This window comes from Sciurus carolinensis, chromosome 4 (genome assembly GCF_902686445.1).
Source record: "Sciurus carolinensis chromosome 4, mSciCar1.2, whole genome shotgun sequence".
NCBI lineage: Eukaryota > Metazoa > Chordata > Mammalia > Rodentia > Sciuridae > Sciurus > Sciurus carolinensis.
The window spans coordinates 64,373,028-64,387,910 of record NC_062216.1 but is presented as its reverse complement, the minus strand read 5'-3'; the positions used below and the strand labels follow the sequence as shown (position 1 = coordinate 64,387,910).

At 44.8% G+C, this 14,883-nt stretch overlaps 1 protein-coding gene across 6 annotated transcripts in view; it reads left to right on the top strand.

Annotated features, from left to right (window-relative positions):
• Nucleotides 1-14,883, top strand: part of Slc25a18 (solute carrier family 25 member 18) — a 31,321-nt gene that overhangs the window by 5,316 nt on the left and 11,122 nt on the right. For 2 of the 6 annotated variants that reach the window (XR_007108308.1, XR_007108307.1), the window contains exons 2-11: nucleotides 596-953; nucleotides 5,678-5,769; nucleotides 6,987-7,109; nucleotides 7,379-7,434; nucleotides 8,640-8,730; nucleotides 9,328-9,446; nucleotides 10,832-10,997; nucleotides 11,866-12,020; nucleotides 12,638-12,713; nucleotides 13,043-13,258. Coding sequence is in view for 4 of the 6 variants with exons in the window: in XM_047549361.1 (XP_047405317.1) it covers nucleotides 5,750-5,769; nucleotides 6,987-7,109; nucleotides 7,379-7,434; nucleotides 8,640-8,730; nucleotides 9,328-9,446; nucleotides 10,832-10,997; nucleotides 11,866-12,020; nucleotides 12,638-12,713; nucleotides 13,043-13,184 (948 nt within the window). In the remaining 2 variants the exon portion in view is untranslated. Of the gene's footprint in view, nucleotides 1-595; nucleotides 954-5,677; nucleotides 5,770-6,986; nucleotides 7,110-7,378; nucleotides 7,435-8,639; nucleotides 8,731-9,327; nucleotides 9,447-10,831; nucleotides 10,998-11,865; nucleotides 12,021-12,637; nucleotides 12,714-13,042; nucleotides 14,554-14,883 lie in introns of those variants that run through there. The other 4 variants (XM_047549361.1, XM_047549359.1, XM_047549360.1 and 1 more) reach the window with 4 other exon arrangements.

Here is a 14,883-nt window from a genome sequence, read left to right as displayed (position 1 = left end):
AAGATTTTTTTGCGGGGTGGGGTGGTAACTAGGAATTGAATCCAGTGGCACTCAGCCACATTCCCAGTGCTTTATACTTTTTTTTTTTTGAGATAGGATCTCACTAAGTTGCTTAGGACCTCAGCCTCTTGATCTTGAGCTCCTGGGATTACAGGTGTGTGCCACCATGCCTGGCCAATTGGTAAGCTTCTTAAGCACTAGGGAAGGTGCCCAAACAATGCACTGCCACAGCTGAGCACATGACAGCCCACACAGATAAATACTAAATGAACAGAACACATCTCCCTGCAGGGAGGCTGCCTTGCAGGTCAGTAAAACAGTAACTTGCTATTAGAGAAGTGCATGAGGAGCTGGGTGTGGAGGCACACCCTGGTAAACCCCAGTGACTCAGAAGGCTGAGGCAGGAGGATCTCAAGTTGAGGCCAGCCTAGGCAATTTAGCAAGCACCTGTCAAAAAAATAAAAAGGGTCCCCCAGCAGTACAAATAAAAATGATAGGAGACCAAACAGCAGAGGCTAGCTCCTGGCACTGAGTGTCTTGGTACGTGTTTGCAGTACATTGGTTTGCCCTTGTTTGTCCACCTCTTGGCTTCCAGGTCTCTGAGTGGGCGGAGAGAGTGCTCTTACCCCAAGTGGCCTTGGTCAAATCACTGTCCAGCCTGAACTTTCCGTCATACTGACAATCAAGTAAAGAGCCACCTGATGCTGCCTGGGGACATTTGGATTGGCTGTGTTGTCCTCTCTGGGGTCCGATTCAAAGCAACCTGTCTGAAGGTGCAGTGAAGTCCCAGGTGAAAGAACTGTCATAGGAATGAGGCGGGAGGGAACCTGACAAAACACAAGAAAAACCAGCTGCTGTTGACCAGCATTGTAAACCACCTCTTCCCTGCAGTCCCACAGTAATCTGGCCTCCATCCTGGTTCCAGTAAAGGCAGAAGATTTTTCCTGAAGGAGGTAAGTGTTGGTCTTGTCGGTGTCAAGTTTAAAGTTGTTAGGAAAAGACTCTCTTAGCAAATAAACAGGTAGAGAAAGGGAAGAGCAGCCAGTGGGAAAGGATCTCCCATCTCACAACCTGTTCCAATGCTGGTCAACAGGTTAAGAAGTGGGCAGGAGAAAGTGACTGTTCCCTGACTATGGGGCACCCAGGTAACATGGAAGCCAGGAAGCAGTTACTTTCTTGGCAATGAATTAAGAAATGGCTCCTGCCAGGCAAGGCAACCCTCATCTGTAATCCCAGCAACTGGGGAGAGTGAGACAGGAGGATCGCAAGTTCAAGGCCAGCTTCAGCAACTTAGTGAGGCCCTAAGCAACTTAGACCCTGTCTCTGGCTCCCAGCTGCTAGTGCAAGGGGCTCATTCTGGGAAGAACTCTCACTCTGCTATTCAGATGAGGTGGGAGTGCTGGGATTGTTGCTTGATGGTAGAGTGCTTGCCTAGCACTGAAGGACCTCAGGCGGAGAAGTGCTTGAATGGCAGAGCAAAACCCAGTGCAGGGGCTGGGGATATAGCTCAGTGGGTAGAGTGCTTGCCTTGCAAGCATAAGGCCCTGGGTTCAATTCCCCAGCACCACCAAAAAAAAAAAAAAAAAAAAAACAGTGCAGACTCTGTGCTGGATAGTAGGTTTGAGTGGAGCAAGTTTGCAGGTAGGTAACTGTAGGAGGCGGTCCAGCTCTGGTTGGATGGTACTAGACGGTGACGGGCTGCTGGGGAAGATGTGATGGTGTTTTTCCTATCTATGATGAACTGGTTTTCTCCAGATCCATTATGGACAAATACAATAAGAATGAATTACTAGAAAAATTGACTTTTCAATAAAGATGAAGCATAAGCCACATTTTCAGCTAATATATTCCTAAACATAAAATGGACTGTCAAGGGGCTGTGGGGGGAGCACTTTACCTTAGCATGCATGAGGCCCTGGGTTTGATTCCTAGTACTGCCAAATTAAAAAAAGAAAAATCATTTGTGAGAAATAATGTGTTAGGAATCAATTTTTATAATTTTCGTGCTTTCTGAGTTTTCTAATTGTTTCCTACTGCTTTTTAGTACTTTAAGAAATAGCACAAATATTCATTAATAACAAAAAGTAATCCACTGTTCCTGAAGTATTAATGAGCTTTCCCCCAGCTGAGCAGATGGGAGGGGTCACAAATGAGTTCTGCTGTTCCGTGGTGGGGAAGAGACCTAGGCAGCTTCCAGAATGCTGGTCAGTGTGACAAGATCAGTGACACAGGGCTGCACTTTGCCACAATCATCCTTAGCCACCTCCTTGTTCATGAGATAGGAACTGCAGTGGTGGAAGGGATGAGAGACATGGCTGGAGATGGGGCCCTGAGTGGCCAAATGCCAGGCCTGGGTCATGCTGGCAGAATGGAACACCTGAAGGGACACGGTCTGCAGGTATTCTTTTCACCATTACTGGAGGAGGCCATCCCAAAGCCCAGGTTATCCTATTCTCTCCACTGCTGCAGGAGCTTCCTTTCCTGACTTCTTTCCTCACTGTCCAGTCCTTCAGATATCAGACTTGACCTAGCTCCTAGTTCTTCCCTCTCCTTTAGCCTGGACAGTCACCATGTCCAGGTCCTTTTCCTCTTTAGGATGATTCCTCCCAGCCCAACCTTGTTCTACCTGATCCTACCTTTCCCATTCCATCACTGTACCATGATGTCCTCTCACCAAACTTCTTTCCCTCAACCCATTCTTCCAGAATAATTGCTCCCATACCACATTCAGTATGGTATGTTCCCCCTTCAAAGCATTCAGGTTTTCTCACAACTTTCAGGATCAAATAAGATTTTCTCTTTCCCAGGGGTGGGGGGCACAATTTATATTTGGTAGCCATAGTTTTCTGAAAGTGACCAGACCTAGGAATGAAGTGAGTCACTGTCATCCAGATTTCAAACACCACCAGAACTCTCCCCCATCTCTCCTTAGCTCTGTACCTTGGTTACTGTTCATGACAAATCATCTCTCTGTTTCCCAAGCCATAAACAGTTTGCTTATAAGTCCCATGTTCCAGAAAAAATTTCCCTGAGAGAGACTTCATATATACTCTCTAAATTCCTAGGGAAGAGATCAATGACATTGCTCAAATCAGGTGCCCATCCTTAGATGACCACATGTTAGCCTGTGAATGGAGTTACATATTAGGAATCAGGCAGTTACCCTGCATCCAGTAGGAATGGTAAGGGAGAAAGAAACAATTCCTGGAAAAGTGGTAATCCAAGATAGTTATCCACTCTATTCCACCCTTTGATGCCTAAAAACATGCAAACAATTTCCTACACATCCACAATTATCATAATTATTGATTATCACATATGAAGTTGTAAATACACTTGTCTTCCCAAAGCAAAATAATTACATGTCATGACAAGACACTGCATACAGAGTTAATGAGATGGAGCCTCTGTTTTCCAGATTATGATTTTGATGGGAGGCAGGATGCTAAGGATGGAAGCCAGTTCCTTGCACAAGTTAGGCAAGCACTTGCACAAGTTAGGCAAGCACCACTGAGCTCCACCTCTAACCTTCCCATCAACGTTTGGAACACGTCTTTTTTCTTTCTTAATGTGTTGTTTTCTCTCTTAACAACTTATTGAATGTCTCAACAGCCAATACACTTTACTATCCTGATATTTTGCCACCAAATACCTCAAAGCTGGAATTTTTTGAGGTACACAGTCTGAGCTTCAAAAAATGTTAGGTAGCTAGTCATGGTGGTGCACACCCATAATTTCAGCTGAGGCAGGAGGATTGAAAGTTCAAAGCCAGCTTCAGCAATGTAGCAGACCCTGTCTCAAAGTAAAACTAAAAAGGCTGGGAATGTGGCTCAGTGGTTAAGTGCCCCTGGATTAAATCCCTGGTACTAAAAACAAAACAATAACAAGAAAAAAATGAGATGGTGGGGACTGCACAGGAACTGACCAACTCTCCAAAGGCAGACCCTAGAAGTAGACTCTCAAGCCTGTGCCTTCCTTTCTCTCAGCTGATCCCAGACTTTGGGATCTGGAATGCAAATTCTCACTCCTAATGCTAATTTGAGAGGTCAGACTATTGTAATTAGAAATATCAGAAAGCAAGTCTAGCAAGATATGAAATAAGGTCAGTTTAATGCCAAGACAGGTGAGAGTCACAGAATCTAAGGACAGGAATGCACCTGGCATCCAGGAATGAACTGGAAACAAGGATTAAACAGCATCAGGAATGAATCCCTCTTTTGTTTCTTCACATCTTCAGATGTGCTTGTCTCACTTTTCTGAATCTCTCTGCAGCTGTTTTCTTGTTTTGCCAACTGATCCAAGTTCCATATTACAAACACATTCTTCCAGTTTGTCCCACAAAAACTTCACTGTTTCTTTAACTGTTCCTTTTATCTTTCACATCTTGCTCATCAGGAAGTTCTTTCTGTCCTGCCTTCCATAATTTAACCACTTTTCAGCACCCCTTTCTTGGACAGTCCCTTACTACAATAATTAAATTGGTCTTTTTTTTTCTTTCTTTTTTTTTTTTTTTTTCGTGGTGCTACTGATAGAACCCAGGGTCTCATGTGTGCTAGGCAAGTGCTTTATCACAGCAATGCTCTGCCCCAAATGTTCCCTCAGATCCTACATGATTCTCTCCTCACTCACTGCCTTAGGATCATCTGCTTCATGAATCTTTCTTGGTCAAGTCTCTAATGACATTTTCTATCCCTCCTTCCCTTCTGAATTATTTTCCTCCAAAGTTATCATTCTCCAATCTCTTCAGGCTTATTTTTCTCATTTAAATGAGAAAAATATTTATTTTAAATATATTTATTTAAAATATATTAAAGTCCCTGAAAGCTGGAATCATAGTCTTTTGTTCACTACCATTGTGTATCCCTAGATCTGGAATAATGCCGAGCATTCAATAAATTTTTTTAATATTAATAAACCTCCTAAAGAGATTGCTTCCTCTCTTTCCTTTTCTCTTTTCTTCCTCAGAATAAAATGCCTAGAGACAATAAAGAATTGCTGGCAGCCCTGGGGTACACCAAGGAACACAGGAGGGCAGGGGACCCAAAGAGGCTTGTAGGAAAGCTGGGAAGAAGAGACCTTCCAGAGCTCAGACCGGCCTCCTCCCAGCACCAGGACCCTTCCTGATACCGTGCTGGGCTTAAGGCCGAAGCCCTCGTCTTAATACAGTTATTGTAGTTCCTACATCCTGAGCACTGCCCCTGGTGTTTTCCATATGTGACAACTATAAATAAATCCAGAGACATCTTGGTGTCATCGGAAGTTCAGAAAACACAGTTTGAGAACAAACTTTAGAATCAGTGTTTTACTTAGTTTTTGGATACTACAAGAGGGATTTCTGGGCCTTAGCAATACCTTGAAATTCCTACTTTGTATCCTGTATCCTCCTTTGCAAGTTCTCTATCCAACATGCTCCCAGAGCCTCTGTTTTGAGATTGTTGCTTTTTTGGTGGTTTTGCTGAGGATCACACTCAGGGTCTCGTGAAGTTTAGGTCGCTTAACCACGTCTCTTACCCACTTCTTATCTAATCTCTAAAGTCCAAAAGGTTGAGGATTCTGATCTAAATCCCCAAAGTCCAAAAGGTCTTGGAACACAGGGAAAGCTGGCAGTGTCAATGTGTTGACACTTCTTTGTGGAAGTTGGAGTCAAGGAAACGGACACCACTTATTTCCCTTCCAGTAGCCCAGAAAGCAGCTTTCCTTGAGGAGCCTTGTTTCTTTGGACCCACCAGCTGGCCATAGCCCCTGCAGAATGTCCAACCAGGATCTGAGGTAAGCTCTGGTGGGACAGCAGGTTTGGAGTAACAGAACAGAACAGCTCAGTATCCCCTGTATCCTGAAGAATAAGTGTGATCATCCCTTTCCAGTCCCAGAAATATGCATATTTCCCCTCAAATACACACACACACACAAATATACAAATATATAATGCTATTAAATATAATTTGTAATTGGGTGCATCATCTCAGATTGCAAAACTCAAATCACAGTTCTATTTGTTGTCACAAAGTGTCCTACTTGCTTATCAAGGGTCCTTTGTGAGAAAACCTGTTATCTACTTTACCACTTCCAGGTAATCTATCTCCAAATATTTTCTCACATCTGCCACTAGCCTGATAATTAAAAAAATTTTACTAGGTTCCCAGGAGTCTGAGGAAGCTTTATTTTCTATGTTCTATCTTCTTAAACTCCTATATTTAACCAGGATGAAGGGACCCTATTATCTATCTTGCTTTGGCTAGATTTAGATAATCTCAAAATTTACCCTTAGTTATCTCCTGATGACTAGCAGCCCTCATTGTCAGAGATGTGTGTTCTCTTATTTTTAACAATAGCTATCATTTACCAAATACCTTAGTTTATTTAATCTTCACACAGTTCCTTAGGTGAGTTTTACACAGGCTCAGAGAAGTAAGGTAATTTGCTTAAGTAAACAGTCAGGAATTGCACTGTTCTGCCTTACCTTAAGCCAGAAATAAAGTTACAGTTTGAAAACTGTGCCACAGGTGGCTTCAAGTGTGAGGGAAAGTCAGAGAATATGTGGCACCTCCAAAGGGCATGTCCCAAGGCTGACCTGAGGCTTGTCAACATCCCTGTGAAGATCCAGGGGGCAGAGTGGGCCTTTTTCCTAGAAGCCCCTGCTGCATCCCAGCTTGGCGAACACAAGTACCCGTAGAGTTAGCCCAAGATGGTTCAGACCTGTGAGTACAGGCCTCCTGGAAGAGATCTGGCGCCCCCAGCTCCCTGCCTGCCGCATCCTGAACTGGGGCCTGCAGGAGAGAGGCAGTCAGCCAGGGTTGGGTAGGAGGCCAAGGAGAGGGTCTCTAGACAGCTCCGAATAGGACTGAAGGCCTTGCAGCTGCCATTCTATTTTTCTCTGCCCTACTCTCATGCCCCCCCCCCACACACACACAACCAGTCCTGGCTGCATGTGGCTTTCTGTGAGCAGCCATCCTCCCTCATATTCCTCTCTCCTTCCCATGAACTAGTATTGCAGCAAAACTCATCAATGGAGGTGTGGCAGGGCTCGTGGGGGTGACCTGTGTGTTCCCTATTGATTTGGCCAAGACACGACTGCAGAACCAGCATGGAAAAGACATATACAAAGGAATGTAGGTATTGGTGGAGAGTGGTATGGGTGGGGAGGAAGGACAAGGGGCCTCGTCCTTTCCAGAGGTTCTTCAGGAAGTGCGTTGATGGTGGAGGGACTTGGGGAGCATGGCCAATTGGGTTGTGCCCAGAAAGATCAGGACATGGGGAGAGATCAGGTTTTGGGGAGAGATCAGGTTTTGGGGAGAGCATTGCAAATGTGCCTCATCCTGCCCATGAGGGGGCAGCCTCCTGGGCACCACTGACTTCCTCTTCTGGCCTCTGCTTCTAGGATAGATTGCCTGATGAAGACAGCGAGGGCAGAGGGCTTCTTGGGCATGTACCGAGGTGGGTTTATCAAGCATCCCAGGGGAAGCCTAGCTTGGCATCACAAGGACAGTGGGTGTGGCACAGAGGCCCCAGACCTTGTGAGTTGACAGCACACTGGGTGTAGGTGTTCCTCCTGGTCAGGGAGCTGCTGGAACAGGGCCTGGGCTACCAGGTGACCCTAGACTACACTGACTTTTCATGAGTCTTTGATAAGCTCTTTGACAGAGATAGAGGTAACCGTTTCCTCCTATGGCTTCCTGGGGGACCAGTGAGCCACTGTGGAACTCAGGAGGCCCAGGTTCCCTCCATTCCCTAAGCAAGTTAGCCCCAACCTGTCTCCCTCCCACCTCTCTTGCCTTCTGCCTCCCTACAGGGTTGATAGGACACCCAGCTACTAATAGCTGAAGGGGAGAGGCTGAAAGGGACTGAGAGTGGAAAGGGCTTGAGCTCTTCCCTAGCATTAGCCTATGCTGCTGCTGTCCTCTGCAGTAGCCTCATCCATGATTTAGGCCTTGGAAAACAGGACCTAGGCTAGGATTTTTGTTGTTGTTGTTGTTGTTGTTGTTGTTGTTGAATTGGGATTGAACCCAGGGGCACTTAACTAATAAGCCACATCCCCAACCCTTTTTATTTAGAGACAGAATCTTGCTAAGTTGCTTAAGGCCTCACTAATTTGCTGAGGCTGACCTTTAACTTGCAATCCTCCTGCCTCAGCCTCCTGAGCTGCTGAGCTGCTCAGGTAGTTGATACTGTGTCTGGCTCCCTACGCCAGTTCTGAGAAAGAGCTGATATGCCATTATCCTTGAGCAATAAAACAAAATCTGTGTGAACCATATAGGGGCCAGTGAGGCTGGACCAGTGCTATACAGAGTAATGGAAATTCAGTCCCTGTTACCTGCCCCAGGGCTGATAAGTGGAGGTACTTGTTTATCCTCAAAGATGGAAAGCACCACCAAGGACAAAAACAAGATGATTTTTTGATAATTGGATGTGTGTCCATAAAGGAAACAAATGTGTTAGATAGAAGAAAATGTAGAGAGGAAGTGAAAAGTAAATTTGCTTAAATAAAATAAGGTGAGCATCCCTGCTTGGCTCACTGAGACCCTCTCTGACCCCACAGCTTTGCCTGGCCAGGCTGTTTGTATTTTTCTTTGAGCAGTGACCTCTGGAAATCGTCACTTCTGGGACAGTCATAGTTGCTCATCTTCGTTCTTCATCTTTAGGGGCTGCAGTAAACCTCACCTTGGTCACTCCAGAGAAGGCCATCAAACTGGCAGCCAATGATTTCTTCCGGCAGCTGCTCATGGAAGATGGGTATGGCCAAAAGGGGTCAGGGACAGAAATCTTTCACCTGGTCTTGGGAAGAGGATTGTAAATGTACCTCAGTGTATCTGTCTGTGCATATTTAGATATGTGTACATATATGGCTAGGGGCTGATGAATTTGGGCAGGTGGAAAGTAAAGGGAAATAAATGAACTGGTATAACTTGGAAGAGAGGTAGGAAATACATTGAGAGAAAGAATATAATACATGTGGAATATGTTTGCAGATATATTTATCAACCAGCTGATGAATTTTTAAATCAGCCTGGAGACACTTCCTAGTTCTATCCTCCCATTGCTCTAGATATAGTCCATAAGGGATCAGGGAGAATCAGATACCTGCCCTAGGTACTTTCATTATTACTGGTTTCATCTCCTATCCAGGTGTTTAAGCCTCAGGTGTTTAAGAAGACCAACCCTTAGGCCCAGGTGTCTATTTTCCCAACTGAGTGGGTGACCCAATGGTGACAAAGACAGGTACCATTCATGGAAAGGTTTCCTCCCCATTGCCAAGGGAAGACAGTAGATAAGCCAGAGCGGGATGGCAGTTCTGGCCTGAGTCTGAGGAATTGACTCCTGCTCCCATAGGATGCAGCGGAACCTAAAGATGGAGATGCTGGCTGGATGTGGGGCTGGAATGTGCCAGGTGGTGGTTACCTGTCCCATGGAAATGCTCAAGATTCAGCTGCAGGATGCTGGACGCTTAGGTGAGGCCTATTTCAATTCCACATGCAATCAGTAAAGACTGGGAGCAGAATGGCTCACATCCCTCATCCCACCTTCACCTGCCAGATCCTGAGTCAGCTTTCTAGGTCAATAGAAGCCTTTATGTCATGGTTATTCCTTTCAACACTTCCAGCTCAGAACAAATAGCAGAAATGAGAACTTTGATTCAGGAGGGACTGAGCATCTTACACCTTATACTTCTCTTCTATTCCTTAGCATTTAGGCTGGATTTCCTAAAGATTTTAAGAAATGCCAATGACCTGCTCACTCAACATTCAGCTAATAGGTATTTTATACTGTAGAAGCTGGCTTTTAGTGGCAAGGCATAAAAAGGGAGAAGAGAACCACTCCTATTCTTTTGCTGTTCCTTGAAAGAGAAATTTGGCCTTTCCTAAATCCTGGTCCTCTCAGAAACAGTGGTGTAAATTTTAACACATGTAGTAAGATCAAAGGACATCTAAAGAATCAAATTCTATAAAATGGAGAAAGGTAAATGACATTCATATAATCCTGGAATACTTGAGGGAGAAGACACCCCAGGAAAACTGGAGGAGATAATTTTTAGACAAAACGATTTCTTGTTTACCGCATTATTCAGAACCTAAATGGGATTTCTCTGTCCCAAAGTGCCAATAGGATGGAACTATCAAAAAGGGTTCAGGTGGAAGACAGAGCTGGGAGCAGTGCTATACTACTGTAATTCAGCAGCTTTGGAGCCTGAGTCAGGAGTATCACAAGTTCAAGGCCAGCTCAGAAACTTCTAGTTTACTGGGGTTTGTCCCTGGTTGAACTAGCATGAAGCAGAACCACTTCTCAGAGCTTGCAGGCTCAGTTTCACTTTGAAGCATCAGTGCCATTGTAAACAGCAATTCATTTCAAGCAGGCACCTGCACTTCAAGTGAATGTTCTGGAAAAGTCTGACAGATGGATTTCCATGAAACTTTGAGAATTGATCTCCTCAGCAGTCCCACTTTCCAGCTCAAAGTTGGTGATCTTAGCTACAAGGGCTCTCTTACTAGCACACTTTGTATATTGGGCCTGAATCGTGCTCTGAATGTGCTGCCTGAGAACAGCCTGGAAATGCAGAACAGAAGCAGTTTGTGCTAGTTTCCTCTAGAGAAGACTGGGTAGGTAATGACTGTGAAGAAGCCCACAAAAAGGGATCACTCGTTAGATAATACAGACCTTTGAAAACTTTTCTTGAAGCCCAAAATTAATGCTCTAAAATTGGGACAACCTTCAGGATTCTAGTTGAGGTAACTCAGCTTTGCAACCTGAGTTGTCTCAGGACTGTGAATTCAGAGCCACACCTTGGTTGAGTGTTTTGCAGTGCCTGCTGAGACAGAACCTGTCCTTTCCTTTCCAGCTGTCTCTCATCAGGGCTCGACCTCGTCACCTTCCTCCTCCAGGTCCTATACTACTGGTTCTGCTTCCACCTACAAACGCCCATCTGCCACCCTCATTGCCCGGGAGCTGCTCCGCACTAAGGGCCTGGCTGGTCTCTACAAAGGCCTGGGTGCCACTCTCCTCAGGTGAGCCCTTCTTCCTGGACTTGGGCATAGCAGTCCAAGGGGAGGGTCACAAGCACTGCCAATTCTGTCTTCTTCCCAGAATATACAAACCCAATTTGGCAAACTCCTGCCATGCTTCCTGCTGTCATAATCGATTGCAACAAACGGGCACCTGAAGATTGAAACTTTAGGCCCATCATTTTTTGTGTGTGTGGAAGGTGTACCAGGGATTGAACTCAGGGGCACTCAGCCACTGAGCCACATCCCTAACCCTATTTTGTATTTTATTTAGAGATAGGGTCTCACTGAGTTGCTTAGGGTCTTGCCAAGTTGCTGAGGCCAGCTTTGAACCCATAATCCTCCTGCCTTAGTCTCCCAAGCAGCTGGGATTATAAGCATTCACCCTAACTCTAACCACGCCTGGCACTTTAGGCCCTTCTTCAGTGAGCAGGTCCTCATGAGCCCTAGGTGTTCTGTGGCCCAAAGACACTTAAGAATGCCCTTCTACAAAGGAGAGAAGACCTCTGTAAATAAGTGATTGGATATATCCCTTTATCTTACTGTGCTATTTGGCTTTTCTCTTTCCTACCTACCCACTTTTACAGAATTTGTTACCCTTTTTGAGTCTGTGTCTAGCTTCTCATCCATAGGTTGTGGGTGCAGGTAGGGCAGAGTAATGAGCTGGGGGTGGAGGGAGGCAAGCAAATATTTCCTCTCATGCAGATCCTCACCCTACGTTACCATGGTGTGCCAAGCTAAGAGTCAGTAATTGTAGCTTCTCTCTGAGTCATCTGCCAAGCCCTGTAGCTCACGAAGTCTTGCATGGCTTTCTGTGGAAGGAAACCTCAGAGCTGTGCAGAGCTCAGTGTTTCTTCTTCCTCTAATACAGAGATATTCCCTTCTCCATCATCTACTTCCCAATGTTTGCCAACTTGAACAACCTTGGGGTCCATGAGCTTACTGGGAAGGCCTCCTTTGTTCATTCCTTCATGTCAGGCTGCGTTGCAGGTTCCATGGCTGCTGTTGCAGTCACACCTCTGGACGGTAAGTATGGGAGACACTGGGCTTGGTACTGGGGATCAAGGCTTGATCTGCTTTACAAATGAGGTTTCTCTGAAGCCAGCTTAGGGGGTAAACAGTACTTTTGCTCTTATTGATGAAACAGCCCCAACCCTGAACACCTTTTTGGGTCGCAACCTGTGGCCACTGCAGTTCACCAAAGGACCTCATAGAGAAGTGGGCCAAGGAGAACGCTGCTATTTCTTATTACTGATAAACTGTCACCTTCTAGGTGTTAATTTCTTTAGCTTTTTGCCCCCAAGTGGAGTCATGAATTTTGCTGACATTTTTAAAACTATGAGAAGGCAGAAGCTGAACAGAATGAGACCTTGCTTCCTGACGCTAGGATTGCAGCTGGCCCTCTCCCATGCAAGTGGGTTTTCTATACCAAAAGCTGCCTGAAAATCCTGCGCTAGAATTTCATTTATTGTATAAATGAGGCCTAAAGAGGAAGATGTATTATAGATCACACATGGGCAGAACTGCTTCATAGTTCAGTCTTATGTGTACTCATTCTAAAAGGGAACCCTACCACTTCAGGTTGAGTGAAGGACACCAAAAACAAGATATCCATTACTTATTTTAACTTCTGCTCAATTTAGTTCTGAAAACTCGAATCCAAACCCTCAAGAAAGGCCAGGGTGAGGACATCTACAGTGGGATCATGGATTGTGCCAGGTGAGCCCAGCAGCCCTTCAGACACCACACCAGATCTGGAGACCCATTTTATTGCTTAGCTCTGGGTTTCTTTGAAATGTCCCTTTCCCTTACCTCTTAAACAAAAGTGTATACTGGGAGTTTGTTTCTTCTCTCTTGCATCCTTTTCGCATGTCTCCCCCAAGTCTATTTTCCTGGGCCTTGACCCCACTGCTAAGTAGCCAAATTGGATCCATGCCATGGACAAGGTTTGGCTCCCTCACACTATTGCTATGGAGTGACACCTATTCTCAAATGAAGGTGCATAAATGCTCCTTCCCTTTAGCTCACTTGCTCTTTTCTCTCCCCAGGAAACTCTGGATTCAGGAAGGAACATCTGCCTTCATGAAGGGAGCAGGCTGCCGGGCCCTTGTCATAGCACCCCTCTTTGGGATTGCCCAGGGTGTCTATTTCATTGGAATTGGAGAGCATATCTTAAAGTGTTTTGAGTAGATCCAGCTGGATCACAGTTCCTCACTTGCTCCCACCCCTCTTGCCTGTTTCACTTAGATTAGAAGGGTATGGGGGTAAAGGTGATCCCCACATTGTATTTTGTCCTCTAACTCATAGAGCTACCTCAGTCTCAGAAGAAACAACCCTATTCTAATAAGGCAGGTTCAGTATAGCCTTATTCTCCCTTTATGAAACCTACATTCATTGTCCTGCTACCAGGAACACTCAGAAACACCTAATCACCTAATTTCAATAAGAATAGCATACACTTTTGAATTACAGGACCTTCACAGACAGTAAAGACAGAAGGGCTGTTTTTGTAATTTAACATTTCTATTTCACAAACAGTATACTTGAGTCAGTGTGAAGATTTAGTTTAAGATTAGTCTAAGCATTGATGTTGAGGAAAAGGAAGATCAGAAGTCCAAGGGCTGAAGGTATAGCTTAGTGGTAGAGCACTTGCCTAACATGCACAAGACCCTGGGTTCCATTCCCAGCACCACAAACAAAAGTCCAATGGGACCAAAACCAGCATCTTATTTGAACCAGGCACCCACTTGCACATCACAGATAGCTTAGTGGACCTAACTGAGCAGCCTGGTCAAGTCCAGACAGTCATTCTGCCCCAAATCCTTCTCCTGGAACATGGACTCTCACAGACCTTTCCCAATGGCTGTCCACAGACTATATGAAATAAAGCTGAATGGTGAAAATCTTGTAATAGTGGGCACAGAAGACAGGTTGCAAGGAATAGTGTCCAATCTTCTCTTCTGTATCCACTTAAGAACCAAACTAGTTTTTAGAGCACTATAGCAGGTCACTACTACACTGAAAACTGTTACTTATCTAATGGGGATGGAGAATAGTCAGAAGGACACTTCATTTTATGTTTGAATCCTGACCCTCTCTACCCTTCACATTGAGGCACTCAGTCAGCTGTGACAAGAGTTCTCTTCATGGGCCTCAATTCCTTCCTCCATAGATTGCTACAGAAAAGAGAAATAATGTCACACAAATGGGGTCAAGTCCTGAGGAAAAAATATCTATTCCAATAGCTAGTGTCTACATTAGTTCCCATCTAACAAAACTTGGGTTGAGGAGGAAAGTGGATGGTACTAAAAATGGTCAGGCAGAGTGGCCTCATTCTAAAAGAACTGCCCTCCAGACAGACCAAGTCAAAATGCCAACTCTGCCACTGACTAGCTACAAGCCCTTGGACAGCTTTCTATCACCTGACAAAATACAGAATGGGGAGTGGGAGGAAGGAAGAGAAAGATCTCTGAAAGGATTTTAGCCTAGCAGTAAGTAACCCTCTTTTATACTTGCCCAAATTAATAAAATGATTTCCTCAATAAAGTTTGACAATCCACGAGCTGGGGTGTGGCCCAACTGTAAAGCATGTGCTTACCATGTGTGAGGTCCTGGTTTCCACCTAACACCAAAAGGGGGAAAATAAAAAGGTACACAACCCTTCAGAGGACAGGTAATACTGAACAACTGTTTGTGTATACAGGCTCATATGGGGCTTCAAAGAACATGGTAATGGTCTTATAAAATAAGCAAGAAGCTCCAGGACAGGAGAAGTTTAATGATTTCAAGTACTGGCAGCTATGAATTATCAAATGCTGTAAGATTTGGAAATATATTTCATTTTTAGGTTCCTCAGTTTTTTTTTTTTTTTTTTGAGACAGGGTTTCAC